This window comes from Pieris napi, chromosome 15, assembly GCF_905475465.1.
Source record: "Pieris napi chromosome 15, ilPieNapi1.2, whole genome shotgun sequence".
NCBI lineage: Eukaryota > Metazoa > Arthropoda > Insecta > Lepidoptera > Pieridae > Pieris > Pieris napi.
In genome coordinates, this window is record NC_062248.1 from 2,784,340 (window position 1) to 2,800,799 (window position 16,460).

The 16,460-nt window shown below is 32.8% G+C and overlaps 1 protein-coding gene across 1 annotated transcript; it reads right to left on the bottom strand.

Annotated features, from left to right (window-relative positions):
* Positions 1-7,601: 7,601 nt before the first annotated feature.
* LOC125056638 (proton-coupled folate transporter-like) lies at positions 7,602-12,236 on the bottom strand. Its single transcript, XM_047659854.1, has 7 exons — positions 11,412-12,236; positions 11,189-11,345; positions 10,742-10,843; positions 9,899-10,036; positions 9,259-9,342; positions 8,946-9,102; positions 7,602-7,772 (listed from the first exon to the last, which is right to left on the bottom strand). The coding sequence occupies exons 1-7, from the start codon at positions 12,171-12,173 to the stop codon at positions 7,631-7,633; spliced, it is 1,542 nt and encodes a 513-aa protein (XP_047515810.1). The 5' UTR covers positions 12,174-12,236; the 3' UTR covers positions 7,602-7,630.
* Positions 12,237-16,460: the final 4,224 nt, after the last annotated feature.

The following is a 16,460-nucleotide window of genomic DNA, read 5'->3' on the forward strand; positions in this document are numbered from 1 at the left end:
ATAAATAAATAAATAAATAACTTAATAATTAAAATAAAAGGCTTTATTCACTAACCAAATACATTAGATACATTTTCATAATTTTAACCATAGGATAACATACATATTTGTTACTATATCTAGGATACCGTTCTATGACGTCTTTCGTCCGATTGAAATCTCCTAAGAGGATCACATTTTGTTGTTGTGTAATTTAATTTGATAAATTGTATCAAATATTGTCTCTTTGAAAAAACATAAAAAAGTTAAACGCACTAACAATACTAAATATTTACCATAATATAACTAAAACAACTATAGCTATAATCACAATTGACTCATACATAGTTTATGTATCGTAACATAGAATATTTAATATCGCGTTTGCAAATTCGCTCTGTGAACATATAGAAATGTGGGTTGTTTCGAACACAAAAGCACGCGCAACGCCTTTGTTAACGAGGCCCGGTGCCACAAATTCTTTTGCGGCTAGGGACTGCAAATAACCTTCGTTTTAGTATTTGCCAATAGTTATCTCAAATGGTGTTGTATTGACAATTGACAACTGCTGCCAAATAAATTTTTTGAAGTGAAGCTTCTTTAGGAGGGTAATTTTTTTACGGATGGAACGCAATAATAGTAATATTAGCGTCACGAAGATGTGCAGCGTTTTTGTTGAAGAAAAGGGATAGAGCGATTGAGACCGATTGAGAGAGAGTGAGAAGGGTGAATCCCCTTATAGAAATTCTATTTGTAAAATTAAAATTTCGTAAAGAGAATATTTTATGCAAAATAATTTATTGAAATTACGAATTCGAAATTAAAATTCAACGTGATTTTATTATCGAAGAAATAAATTTAAAACATTAAATTTAGAATTTGCATTAATTTTCGACACTTTAAATATTTTAATGACAATTAAATTCATTAAATTCCTAACATATCTTCTTTTTTCTCCCTTTAAGCTTTGGAAATCTAAAGTTTTAGTTTTCTATAAATATACATATGATTTAAAAATTAGTTTGCCATAGAAGTTTTACTTCTGACATGTGTACTTTGTACGCAGGCACTTTTTAAAAAAAAAATATTACTCGTTTTAATTCATCTAAAGATATTTCAATAGATGTTTTATTTGGATTTACTCGAACCTTGCTCAAATACCAAGACGGGTTGTCTATCACTAGTTAATTCCAGTTTTAACCAAGTCTTTTTTATGCCTATAAAACAAACGATATGATAATGAACAAGAATATAAAGTTATAATTTCTCATTTAAAAAAGGTGAAAAATTACATTTTGCAATCATAAGTCGAATAGCAATATCACGTCCACAGTTAATTAGAAGCAATCCTAATTATATTGAGTGTTTCTCGGAGCATGACATAAAAAGTTCAACAAAAAAAAAAAATTGTAGCTCTATATAATTTTCTCTATAAAGTTATGCAGTTCCTAGAATACGAAGGACAAAAATAGTTCTTTTCAGAAGCTGAAGTCAGTTATAATTAAGTTTTTATATAAATTCATTCGTTAATTAAAAAATCTACTCTACTTGTTATTACTTGAGTTTGGAGTTCAATTAAGTTATAATAATAAAATATAACCACTAAGTTTCAAATATTGTCTAAAAAACATTATTCCTTACACTTAAATAACCCTATTTACTCTACCCAAGTCCAAAATGTCAGGTCCTTTGTTCAAATACTCGTATATATTCACATTGTCTTTGATAAGTAAGACATTTATCTTTATATATATAATTCTTCTGTGAGTGTGTATGTCACTGAACTTCTCTCAAACGACTGGACCGATTTTGATGAAATTTTTTGTGTGTGTTCAAGGGGATCTGGGAATGGCTTAGATTCACAAATCAGCCCGGCATGTGGCGCTGCAGTCGGTACTTTCATACTTTAATATCCTAATAGCTTGAAATATCATGCAGGACAACGTCTGTGGGGTCCACTAGTATAATCATAAATTGTCTTGACAATAGAGCTATGATTATAGCACAGTCATATTTTTGAATAATCCAGTGGTGTTATAACCCTTTACTAAAAACTTGGCGAATAAAAAGAGTGGCGGAGAGTTTCTTGCCAGTTCTTCTACCCGCTCTATGCCCTTGACTTGCGAACTGGTAGTGAATGTAAATTAAGAATCAATTTAACATCTTTTCTGTTGACGTTCATAAGTGTACTTGGTTACCTATAATCTATAAAGGTATTTTGAGTTTGAGTTTATCTACGCGTTCAATTTTGTTTATAGACAACGCACAACGCACCATCCGTTCAAGTTCTAAAGCAGTTCCCTCTTAATGTTTGCTTTTACCTCACAAACACGTGTTATAGAAACAAAAAATAGTACACAACTAGGATTCAAATACCCTGTATTTGATCCTACCTCAGGATTTAAATTCGTGCGCTAACACGTTATATATTCAAGTCAATTATCTATTGGCTTCCTTTGTTGGTTTTAAAACACCATAGAATAAAAATCGTTGATAACAAACGAGTTTTCAATCAATCTAGGTTTATATGAATAGAGAACAAATTGCTGGTGTTTTTCAAATTGTATCTACTGGCTTTAATCCTATTTTGTATGGACAATTCGGAGTAGGTCGAGCGAAATGATTACTGTACAGTTTTGATATTCGACTATGTATTTGCGCGTTGTTCCCGCGAGAATGTGAGTGCGTGCTCCTATTTCACCATGCCTCCTGCTGATAGAGGACAAAGCTTTGTTTTTAATTTATTTTATTATTATTTATTTCTTAAGGTGTCATGTGGAACATGGTGTAATGGGTGCAACTCCTTACATTGTGTAAAACAAAAAACTTAGCGATTAATAAGAGTGGCGGAGAGTTTATTGCCAGTTCTTCTCTTCCGTTCTACGCTCTTGATTTGAGAACTAGCTAGATTTGAGAGCAGTAAATGTAAAATTAGAAGCATTTAATGTATATTTCTTTTTTGATGTTCATATGTGTACATTGTCTTACCTATATATACATATAAATGATTTTGATTTGATTTGATATTTTTTTCTATGCTTTAGATTCGGGAATGAACGGCGTTACGACCTTTAGATTTTGTTTTGTTCCACGAATCATCATTAGTCCAGGTGGACATCCATCTCTTTTCCTTCGACTATTTTAAAACCTAAAAGTGCAGGCCTGCAGTGTTGGTCTTGCGGCTTCAGCGTCCGACTCTTCTCCCTGGGGTCGTAGGTTCCGTGCACCAATGGACTTTTGGAAGCTGAATGTTGCTTTGAGTCAAGCTTGTTGGCTTAAAGAATTTATAAATTCTGCGAACGTAGATTTTGGTTTCCGGGTAGGCCAAATCATTAAATAAGCACATAATATATCAACTGCTGATAATGGAGTTAAGAATTTAGAGATAAGTGTTTTGTGAAATAAAAATTGAGGAAGGTTTTATTAGTTTAATATATATATGATGAACAGTTGGGTGAGATTTATACAAGAGGTTTAGGTATTCAGTTTAGTAAGTAAAGAGATTTTTTTCTGATTAAGTTAAGAACTTGTTAAAGTTAATTTGATGAAAGTTTAATTCATGCATGTGCTGTGTTAAGTTTAAATATTTTATCGACAGGTGGTAATATAGTACAATTAAAATAATTAAATAAAAAGGATTCCAACTGACGGCCTTATCGCTTTCGAGCGATGTCTTCCAGGCAATCACTGTAAAAAAAATGATAAGGTAAGTGCAAGAAGTGCAGATACAGTTATTTAGACAAAAATATAGAATCAGTAAAAACCAATTAACAGGCATATTCGGTTCAAAGATACTTTATTTCTCCAAGAATTACATTCACTTAATGAGAAATTTCAGTGTAGGTTAGTAATCTACATCGTGTTATGAAATTATTTAAAATAAGCTAGATAACATACAAATATTAGTTGCTTACATGTACAATATTTTTTACAAAAGTGCAGGTAAGTCGCATCGATGTTACAACATACATATTCGTATTTATTAGTTTTTTCTGATTCATATTCATTCAGCCTCATTAAGATGTGTGTATGTACACGGTATAATGGAATTTAGGTTGTACCACAACAACAACAGTGGCGCTACAACGTTTTAGGTCTGGGCCTCAGATTTTTATGTATCTGTTTCATATTTTTGTTTGTTTCTAAAAAGCAAGTAGGTGATCAGCCTTCTGTACTTGACACACGCCGTCGACTTTTTGGGTTTAAGACATTCCGGTTTCCTAACGATGTTTTCCTTCACTGTTCATGCGAGTGTTAAATGCGCACATAGACAGAAACTCTATTGATGCACAGCCGGGAATCGAACCACGATCTAAGGATTGAAGTTTGCACGCTGAAACCACTAGGCCAACACTGCTCTCGCTTAAGTTATAAGTAAACTCAAAATATCAGTAACCTTCACAGGTTTAAATACATTGATAACGTATCTATTTGCGCATAAATTAATAGCACACCTAGATCTTGTTTAGAAAATGTAAACATTATTAAATTTATACATAACACAATATGTACAATACAACATATACTCATATTACTAAAGAACATGTGTATGTAAGGTTTTATGGGAGTCATAAGTCAAAGTGAAAAATCATTTATTCATATAGGTAACACAATGTAGGGGAGCGTGGGGCTAGTTGTAACAATTTTAACAAATAATTGAATATCATGAAGTGTATTGGATAAATTACTACTAAATAAACTTTGATCGATACTCTAACTATTTATCTATGAAGTCTAATCGAAATTTTATCAAATCTACAGGCAACTATCTCACAATTATTATTTTTTTGAAAAAAGGGAAGTGTTACAACTTACCCCGTGGTTGGGGCTAGTTGTAACATCTGCTGGGGCAAGTAGTAACAACAAAAATGACACCTTCAATTGTTTAATTTTTTCACATCTTGGATCATTTTGCTTTGTATATAACAAAAACTAACCAGGTATTTCTATAATGTGTTTTTTATGAAATAGTTAACTGGAAAAAAAATATAATCAACAAATTAAAGATTTAAGATTATTACTATCTTTCTTATTCTGTACTTAAGTACCTTATATCATGTCAACATGGCACTTTAAAGTCACAGAAAGTTAAATTATAACCTCCAAATTAAGTCTTGTAATTATCTCTTAGTTCGAAGTGTTTGATAAAATGATCTACAAAAATAAAAAATTCTTTATCAGTCATCCACCCTGAAGAATTGCCAGCTCCAATGCAATCTTGAGGTTCACCGCGACTGAACATTTCTGAGTATTTAAGCCAGGGAAAAATGAACATCGGCCGTCAGTAACTTACATCAATCTGGGGGCAAATTGTAACATGTTACAACAAACCCCGAGGTTTTGTTACAACTAGCCCCTTGATATAGTTCTTAATATTTATCACGATAACTTAATAGTTACTTAGTAATGTTGAAAACTGTTATACAACATCATAAATAGTTATATTTTAGCATAAAATAAAATACATAAAACTTCAAAGCTACGAAAATAGTAAAACTAACCAAAAATGTACGTTAGTAAAATTATAGGTTACCTGTCAACAATAAATCGTTTGCACACACCCACTCACTGAGCCGCCTGGCGGGACCCTGGCTGTGGTAAAGTGGCGAGGCACGTTATAAGTTTAAGATTAGGTAAAAAAAAACTTGAATAAAATTCAAATTCCTATTGAAAAGGGTCTGTTACTATTTACCCCTGTTACAACAAGCCCCACGCTCCCCTACACGTATGTACGCCAAGTTTTTTGTTTTACACAACGTTTGTAAGGAGCTGCAACCATACACCATGTTCCACATGACATAATAAATAATTATAAAATAAATTAAAAACAAAGATTTGTTCTCTATCAGCAGGCGGCATGGTGAAAAAGGAGAGCGCACTTAGATTCTCGTGGGAACAATGCAAATACATAGACGAAATAATTAACATCACCGCATACACGAATTCAGGTACGACCAGTCACCACAAGTAGCACCCGTTCACGAGTATGGCTGTAATCTCTGGATCTACTACATCGATTTAAAAATTATTCTATCGAAAGAAAGCCATTTGTGAGTATGTATGTATTAACCCTACTTTTATATTGTAGTCAAATTTGGGAAATAAGTGGGAGAAACAACGATCAAACGCAAAAATTTTTTACGAACTCTGTATTAAAGATGAGAAATGTTGATATGATTGAGAAATGAATGAAAACAAAATCGGATTTTTCCAAACACAACTTTTTTTATTTGGAATGGTTAGGGATTAATTTTGCACGAAATGCTTTAATTATCAGTATAAAAGTACTATCATTTATGTGGTAGAATACAATATTTATTTATTGCGCTATCGTACACAAACATGACAATTTATATTACATTAAATACGCCGCGCCAGCTGTCTACTCTCCATCCATCTTACGAATTTTTGATCAGGTCACGTGTCCTAACGCGAGTTTAACATTTTTTACACATTCAAAAAAAAGTGTACAACGCCGCTAAAGAAGTTTTCTAGAAATATCCATAGGGATTGTAAGTGTCAATCATTTAATATTCCCGTCGTACGATAAAAACTCTTCTCAAATTGAAGAGCGTATTTAATTTAAATGTACAACAAATTACTGGATCTTATTATTCTGTCAATCCAGTATATTATATAAAAGTCTTTTCATAAAATCATAAATTCAGTCCAGCTTATCTCTCACGACTCTCATTTAATTTTAGGTGGATTTAACTTTGCCGGGTTAGATAGTATTATATAATAACAAGTCCTTTGTCGCGTCTAGCTACCTATCTGTTAGAAGTAAATTAAAAAAATACTGCAAGGAAACTATTGAGGTTTTCATTTATTATGGATATAATTTTTCAAGGTTAACGGGTCACTGTTACCTCTACAAGTCGGTGCGGGTCGGTAGTATAATAAAGTGCTAAGATATATACTTAATGTTTGCCCGTTCATATACCTATTTTTTAATAGTTCTCTATTTAAGGTTTATTAGAATGATTAATTTCACGGTGTTCCTTTCTTTTTAAAATACTATGTTACTTAAGAAGAGTTATTCAGTTCTTTCGATTGGCATCATAAAAGTAGGGGTGTTTTTTTTATATTTAAGTCGGTTCGATTCCCAGACAAGGCAAGTAATTTTTAGAAAATATTTTAATGCACAATTACTAAAGAAAAATAACATAAAGTCTTCTTTCAGTAAAATACCCTATCGACGATATTTATGGTACTTTCCCTTCGTGTCCCATAACTTTGGGACGCCCTGTATATTATCGCAATTTTATCTGCATAAATCCGGATGTGCAAAATAGAACGCAAGAACAGAGTGTCTTCCCTTTAATAGAGACTGTAAGTAGTGTTACTGGACTTAAATTACTTATTGGTCTTAAGTTAGGTTAGATCGTGATGTCTTAGTAAATACACATGAATTAAAAAACAACCGGTTGCAGTGTGATTGGCCTTTGTCGATGGAAAATGCGAAAATATTTTACAATACTGAGAATTCCTGAAACTAGCTCGTTCAAACAAACAGTACTACCAAAATTAACGAATAACAACCGTTTTATATTCATTAATATTTTTGCTTCTGACCAAATTTATGGTGCCTTATTGCATCAGAAATAAAAGATATTATACAGTATTCATTTACATATTTAATTAAGTATTTCTAAATAATTTTTCCATCAGCTAAGTCTATACTGCCAATTAACGATTCCTTTCTTCCACATTCTGCCATTTCCAGAACATCTTTTTGACTCTCCATATTAATGTCTCTTTTCATGTCCTTTTTGTTTCGGGCATAAAACCACCTGAAAAAATAATAGTATAAGCATTTAAAAGGGTCCAAACAGCCTTTTTGACCGTTGGAACATAGCGCATAACACAAAGCCTGCATAATAAAAACCTTCTCAAAATAATTCTAGTGTAAATATTATCACTTAGATTGTTTTTGACGCATCGACAATTTTATATGTAAAAAACATCTTTAGCCCGCTCTGTATACATCTTAGCTTACATACGCGACATTTAAAAACATGAAGAATACTCCTAGGAGGCTCGTCGTTTTAACTACTTCCCACAACGCTTAAACGCTCGTGTGCGTTATCAGCCTTTTAACCGACTTAAAAAACCAAAAGACACTATCAATTCAACGTGTTAGGCTAAGGACTCACGCAGCGGTTTTCACCCACGCCCGCAGCGGTGGCGGAATGGAGTTTTATTTTCAAAACTCACGAGACCGGATTTTTGTGCGGTTACGCAGCCGTCGCGGTTACACTTTGATCTTAGCCAAAAGGCCGAGAAGCGATTGCGATTATCGCTCGCAAACTTGGCGGTTGATTATCGCAAGACGGGTGGTTAAACAATCGGGCATAAAACGCGTCGTGAAATGTGCTCTAATTTTTTACATAAATATCTGTATTCTACAAAGGCTACGAGGCCGCAACCACGGTTGGTGCGGTTGAAAACCGCTTCTTGAGTCCTTAGCGTTGTTTTCCTGTATTGACAGCACCGTGCAAGGTGTCAAATGGTTCGGCAGCAGTCCCATACAGGATGTTACAATCACTCTGATAGTTTGCGATTAGTTATTAAGTCGTTATTAATTCATTGGTTTATTAACTTATATCGATAATATTAGCCTAATGCGATCTTCATACTTCGAATATAAATAAATAAATTATCGTTTAATATATTTACACACACAAGAACAATTATTAGAGGTAATAAATATTGTTATTTTGCACTTAAAAGTGAAAAGTTGGTTCTATTTTTTAAGGAGCTTTTAAGTTTAAGTCTTTTATCATTTAATAGATTGGTGTTCATATGTGTTTAAATATAACCTCTTGAACGGATATAAACGAGAAGGATTATTCCCTTGCCACCCATGATTACTGAAAAGCACTCAAAATGTTGAGTCTAATGACTCGTAAACTTAACATATGTTTCCAATAACAAAAATTGTGATTTCTAATAGTAATACGCACACAAATATTGCTATGGCAGGTATAGTAAGCACAGTACTAAAATAGTAGACAATGCTAGCGTCGAGTTTCACAGTCATAGTGTAAATCATTGAATACATAGGTCCAAATAGCATCGAGGTGACTACCTCTGATAGATTGAAAATAGAAGTCATTTTTCCTGAAAATTAAAATTGTTATCGTTATTTTGTATCTGTATAAGTTTTAACTTTTTTGTTATCTAAGTTTTTACCGTAACCATAATTCAACACTTATATATACTAATAAATCAATGCATTAATTGGTTCTAACGTGTGATATAGATTTTAGTACTTACCTAACTCATCACTATTCACTAGTTTCGACGAAATGGATCTCAATGCCGTGAATGAGGTTGCATTAAATGTTTCAACTGCGACAGCTAAAATTAAAGTTCTTATTAAATTACCTAAATAGTTGTTGTTTGTGTGTATATTTTATACATCGCAACATTTAATAGACGATTTTTTAAAGTATCTCTTGTATAAAAGCAAATTTTTACACTTGTTACTAATGATTTTTTTTTAATAATAGCTTAATTAAATTAAGTTGTAAGGATTTATTTCAAAAGTGGGATATTTTCCCGCGTAAACTAACGAAGCGCATGACGTCTTTATGAATGTTGTGTGAAGGGAAAATATGTCAGATCTCATCGATGTTTATTGTTTATTAAATTTACCGCCCTGGAACTATTGGTTACTGGTAAACAAATTTGTTCTGAAATGTATCGTGTGCCAATAATTATTAATATTGAACAAAATTAAAAGGCATTTTACGTCATTTGATTTCAATATAGAGATGTTGTGAATGTCATATCAGATTCGTTTTTGACATTCTGGAGTCGTACTTAGCTCTAAGTGCAGATTTGAATTTTAAGCTCAGTTTTACAGCGTAACATAACGGACAAAGAGTTAGACAAATAGAAATATTTTTATTACCAAGATACATCTCCATTGTATTTCTTGCTTGACTTGTCGCTATACCACCTATTAATTTACTAACACATGAAATTATACCAAGAGTCGCATCACTCCACTTCCATCTCCGGCTGAAAAGGCTTACTGACACAAAGGCACCTGAAATAATATTTTAAAGTTTAAACTGCCAAGTGGGATATATAACTCATTTTTTTAATTTTTTAATATAACAGTCAGAAAACGGACATGAGGCTTTAAGAATACGCTCTTTTCTTGATGGAACGTTTTTTTTTTATAGAACAAGGGGGCAAACGGGCAGGAGGCTCATCTGATGGTAAGTGATACCGCCGCCCATGGACACGCTCAATGCCAGAGGGCTCGCGAGTGCGATGCTTTTTGAGAATTAGTACGCTCTTTTCTTGAAGTTAATTTGATATTTTTCGGATTTTGTAGCCATTGAAGCAATTATTTTATCACCTCCGGGCTACACACTGTGTGTAAGCATTGCGAAAGAGTTATAGAGATAGTTTTATTAAATCGAAATTGATTTAATTTTCTAAGTTTTAAAACTGATAATATTAAACCATATAAATATTTGCTAATGTTTGGTGGTTTGAAAGGTATTTTAAAATGTCTATTGATAAGAATAAATACCATTTAAGTTCACTTCACTCATTTTTTAGTTTTTTCTTTATTTAGGATTAATTTCTAGTCAAAGTGTAAATAAATATCCAACGTAACAAATACAATTAAGTCCAAGTTTTGGATAAGACTGACAGCAATTATATGTTGTAAGCATTAAAAGTTATTAATCACTCTCCCTAGATTTAATTAATTACTATCCCCAGATTTAATTAAACTCACCAAATGTATGAAGGCAAATGTAGAATGTATTGTAGAAACTGTATTTAATTGCATCCCAGTTAAATCGATAGCGAGTGAACAAATATTTCACCGTAAACTCTCCTGTGAAACACATTATAATACTTGATTATATTTATACCATTAATTACTATACAAAAATTATTTGTTACCTTGACCTATTCACATTTACTATATGTCTTTATCTTATTATAACCGCCTTATATTTTAAAATAATTAACGAACAAAAATTACGTGGAAATATTATTAAGTCTTAACTTCGACTAGTATATAATATCCTTGAATAAGTTGGACAATGCATCTTAAAACTAAGAGGTTAAAAAAAGAAATCCCGCCGAAACAATACCATACTTCAATTACCTGATACGGCACAGACTATAGACATGTTATTTGCATCGATTAGATAAGTTATATTTGCAATTTACATACCATATTGCGGCCCATAAACAAAGGCAATAGATGCCAGAATTAATATCGATTTAGTTCTTCTACGATTTGTTCCTTTTTTGAAAACCACCTTTAGTGTATCCTTGACGTGATTCAAATCGAAAAACGATTTAAGAAATTCACATATACCAGTTTCCTCCTGCAAACAATATAATTTTTTAAATGAAGAATTAAGAATCGTATAAGAAATTAAAAATCATATTACATTAGATTTTTCCGTTTTAGATCGTTCCGGATCCTTCATATAAAAGAATCCATGACACAGACTGAACACGTAAAGCAGTGAACTGAATGAGAATACTCCATAATATCCAAAGTGTTTCAATAACAAACCACTTAATGCATGGCCAATAGGAGACCCAGCTGTAAGACATAAATTCGCTACACCAACTCTAAAAGTTCTCGTTTCTTCGCTAGATATTTCACTGATATAGCTAAATGCACCCATATAAGTCGCAATCCATCCTCCAGTTATCGCTGGGAAGAAAGCTTCAAAAAACATCGTTACTTGAACTGGTAATTCGTAGAAGTAGTACGTGTTTACTATATTACTTAAGCACATGAGTAAATCTCCTACTATAGGCATTAGAACACATATTTTCCTCTTCCCCGTTCTATCACTCCATGCGCCCAAGAACAATATTAAGAAACTCGGTATGGCTGTTAAAAGTATGTTCTTCCAAACTTCCATAGAAGACACCAATCTTTGTACTTCAAGCTCTTCTGTTTGATATGAGCCTTCTCGTGCAATGAGTGCATTGCAAACGTCATCGCCAAAATTTAGATTGACTCGACACGCCTTGTCTAGATTTAGATTCTGTGTTGCAAGCCGTGATAGCGATCCAGGGATGACATAAGTTATCAAAACTGGTTCTAAAGTAATATTTTCGCGTATATCAGCTATTCTTTCTCTCAAAGTTTTCTTTTTTACATCTTTAGTTTTTAACGGTGCTTCTTCAGAAGCCATCTTGATTGAGGCTAGAATAGTACTAGTGATAACTTGATTGTGCGAACTATTTCGGTATAGGGTAAATATTTGCAACAGAAGCCAGGTACGTCTGATGCGTTATCGTTAAATAAATAATTAACTGCATAATGTTATATAAAACTGATTTTTATCACATCTAATTGATAAAGTCACGCCAGACGAAATATTCTAACTAACAGGTCATATGAAAGAACAGATTTGTGTTTTTGAATGTTCTTTATGTTAAATGCTACAATGTTTTCCAAATTATTTCAAAAACCGTCCAGTCGAATAGAAGTCGGGTCCGAATTATATAGGTAAATAAAAGAAAATCATTTCATCAATTATTTATTAAACAGATTTCGTCATAAAAACGCTAGTTTGAGCAACATAATATTATTTACAATACTATTTTACAACCAAACACCTACGAATAGAAAAATTAAATCTCAAAACCGTGTTGTCTACGTAATGGTTAAGTAAATAACTTTAGTATTTCATACCAACTTATTTCTAACTTAAACCTCTGCTATGTCGCATGGCTTTACTTACTTAACTTTTTTACGACTTAGTCATTGACTTTAAAACATTCTCTCTTATTCATATAAATTAGGGACTTGAAACCAAATCTCTAATTGTCACGTGACAGCGTTGGTGGGACAAGCCTGTCGAAAAGTGGTTTTGTCTTAAGTCCCAAACTACTTACAACATTTTAACAAAAGTACTTATTTGTCTCTTTCCATCGAATTCTGAATACAATTTGACAGAATGAGACAAAGCATTTTTGTATAAAAAGTGCCGTTAATGTGATTTGTTATAACGAATAGGTGCAAAACAAAAAGCGAGAGTTTTAACAAGAAACATTTTGAGACTTATCAGGATAATTTAATACAAAGTAAAGACTGAACATTTATTGAATGCATATTACATTTAATTTATATCAGATTGAAAATGTTCTATTAACATAATAATATTATACAAATAACGAATAAATTTAAATAAATTACACTTTTATTGATAAACGTACTATAAGTCTCAAATAGTCAAATAATCACTTGTGTACTTTGCTATTACGGAGTACACAACATATATATTTGAAGCTTATAGTAGTTAATTATATTTAAAACGGTTAGTCTATACAATGATTTTACATATTTAGTATTGTTAAACTAAGCAAAATTAGTATTAACTACCCATATAACTACTCAGTTTTATTTACAACCAATCCCATTATTAACTAGTTTACATTTTTTCATAAATATTTTATAACTAAGAACAGAAATAAACGATAAAATTATATAATAATAAATATTTGGTTATTTAAGTGATATTGATATTATTGTATTGTATTTTGAGATTTTTATAACAATAACCGCTACTTTTAAATGTCCATTAAAAAATTCCTCAAGTATTCACTATCTAGCGGCGTTATGGATGTTACCCAACCCTATCCAAAAGCCGAGATGACTGTGGCATTCAATGGGTACAGCTGAGCAGCTGCGTACCGCGTAAAAAGCATTTTCCAACAAAAACAGGAATTCATTCTATTGGTTAGTTTTGCGTTTATTGCGTTGATGCAGACACGTAGACTTGGCTGGGCCTTCATTTTATCATATTTAAAGATTTTAGTAAAAATTTAAATATAGCACGTAACTGATGATTTTAGTCGGGAATAACTAATAATGGACTTTAAGTAGTAAAATAAAGCTAAAACAAGCAGTTGCAAAAGTTGAGACTAGCGCTAAATATGACACTCAAATATTGAAAACGTTTTCAATATATGAGTGTCATAACGACCAAGTTTGACTTCTGTAAATAGAAGTCAAACTTTACTCCGGTCAATTTAGACATTCGAAGTGAAGTGACATAAAGTCCCAACAAGCTGAATTTCTGTGAAATTGTTCAAAACATAATTATAAACAATGTCTAGAAGTTCCTCATCATTCCCGTGTAAGGAAAATTTTTTATTCAGGGGCAAAGGTCAAAAAATGAGTTTTTCGCGATTTTCAGCAAAACGGTAAGTTTTATCATAAAAGAACCTCAGACAAAAATTGTAGATCATAAAATTATCTATAAAAAATGTATCAATACTTTTTTTCTTACGAGCCACCGTTTCTGAGATATAACGATTCAAAAAGTTATAAAAGTTGTTATCGTCATAATATGCATACGTTTCCACGCCACCTATGAGGTAGTGTACTTAGCGCGCTATCCCACACAACGCGGTGTAGTAAGTATCCACTGTCAATGATGTATGTCGCATTAGTGTTGTTCAAATTCAAATTCAAATTCAAAAATCATTTATTCACGTAGGTAACACAATGTACACTTGTGATTCGTCATTAAAGATATAAATATTAATGCTTCTAATTTTACATTTACTGCCAGTTCTCAAATCAAGGGCGTAGAACGGAAGAGAAGAACTGGCAATAAACTCTCCGCCACTCTTTTTAATCGCCATGTTTTTTTTTTTTTTTACACAACGGTTGTAAGGAGCTGCAACCATTACACCATGTTCCACATGACATTTTAAGTAATTAATAATAAGAACATAAATAAAAACAAAGACTTGTCCCCTATCAGCAGGAGGCATGGTGAAATAGGAGCACGCACTTACATTCTCGTGGGAACAACACGCAAACACATAGTCGAAATAATTAACATCACCGCATACACGAATTCAAGTACGACCAGTCACCACAAGCAGCACCCGTTCACGAGTATGACGCATGGCCAGCCATCGGCCCCCTCGCCATATTTTAGGGAGAGAGACAACCCGACGCATGGACGCCGCCACAAGCAATGACATTTAAGCGAGCATGACGATCCTTGAAATGTGGACTTGGCTACATAAGAAAATAATAATAATACTGAAATAATTGGATACCACATGGATCACGGTTTGTTCCCACTTTACATTAAAACAGTCGTGGATGTTGACGATCGCCCCAGAGTCTGGAAATGCAGCCGAGAGATTCAGTCGTGTTACCTATAATATATACTGGAGCAACTCATATCCAAGCACTAGGATCGTTTAAATATTCATTTATATTATAATAAGCCTTAGTAAGCAGTTTTACTTTAATGTACGATTTAAATTTATTTATTGACAACGCTTGTATCTCACTAGGGATTTTGTTGAAAAAACGTATACAATTGCCTTGGAAAGAATTACTCGTTTTATGCAGCCTTCTGGTTGGTGCGCTAATTTTGTCTTTATTACGAGTACTATAATTATGGAAGCTACTATTCTTTTTAAAGATATCTATATTTTTCCGCACATACAAAATATTCTCATAAATGTATTGGCTTGCCAGAGTCAAAATATGTAATTCCTTAAATTTGCTTCGGACCGACTCCCGTGGGGACAACCCACAGATCGCTCTTATAGCCCGCTTTTGCACTACAAATATCGATTTAATGTCAGCTGCATTACCCCACAAAATAACACCATATGACATTATACTATGAAAATAGCTGAAATAAACAAGCTTTGCTGTGTTCTCATCCGTAAGATCGCGTATCTTTTTAACTGCGAACGCTGCGGAACTTAGCCTATTCGAAAGACCTTCTATGTGTCGGCCCCACTGGAGTTTACTATCTAAAGTAATTCCCAAGAACACCGCATTATCAACAAAGTCTATTTCCTCGTCTTTAATTATTATTTGAGAATGACTACTTTTTACATTTGTAGTTACAAATTTAACACATTTTGTCTTCTTTTCGTTTAACTTAAGATTATTTGTATTAAACCAGTGAACTACACTGGAGATGGCACTGTTTACGTTATCAAGTGATGGATTTTGTCGTTTCACTTTAAATAAAAGCGAAGTGTCGACAGCAAACAGTACTATCTCGTGAAGCTCCTTTACAAGAAATGGCAGGTCATTTATATAGACAAGGAATAAGAAGGGACCAAGTATGGAGCCCTGCGGTACTCCCATAGTAACAGAGGATCCCTGTGATATAGCTCCATTTACATTTACCTTTTGAATTCTATCGCTCAGGTATGATTCCACAAGATTTAGCGCCCTTTCGCCAATGCCATAGGGTTGAAGTTTCTTGATTAGGATTTCGTGATGGACACAGTCAAAAGCCTTTGATAAGTCGCAAAAAACTCCAATGGCATCATGAGAATTTTCCCAAGCATTTAAAATCTCGGAAATTAATTGAATGCCAGCATCTGCTGTGGAGCGACCTCTTGTAAAACCAAACTGCTGGCTATGCATAATTTTATTATTATTAAAATGTGTCAATAATTGTTCAAGAATGATTTTTTCAAAGATT

What these genes read in the sequence shown, in the direction of transcription:
- LOC125056638 (XM_047659854.1), bottom strand. Translation starts at nt 12,173, where the DNA reads ATGGCTTCTGAAGAAGCACCGTTAAAAACTAAAGATGTAAAAAAGAAA. An exon ending in CTAAAACGGAAAAATCTAAT is followed by an intron (nt 11,346 to 11,411) that starts GTAATATGATTT and finishes TATTGTTTGCAG; the next exon opens with GAGGAAACTGGTATATGTGA. An exon ending in AGTGAATAGTGATGAGTTAG is followed by an intron (nt 9,103 to 9,258) that starts GTAAGTACTAAA and finishes TTTAATTTTCAG; the next exon opens with GAAAAATGACTTCTATTTTC.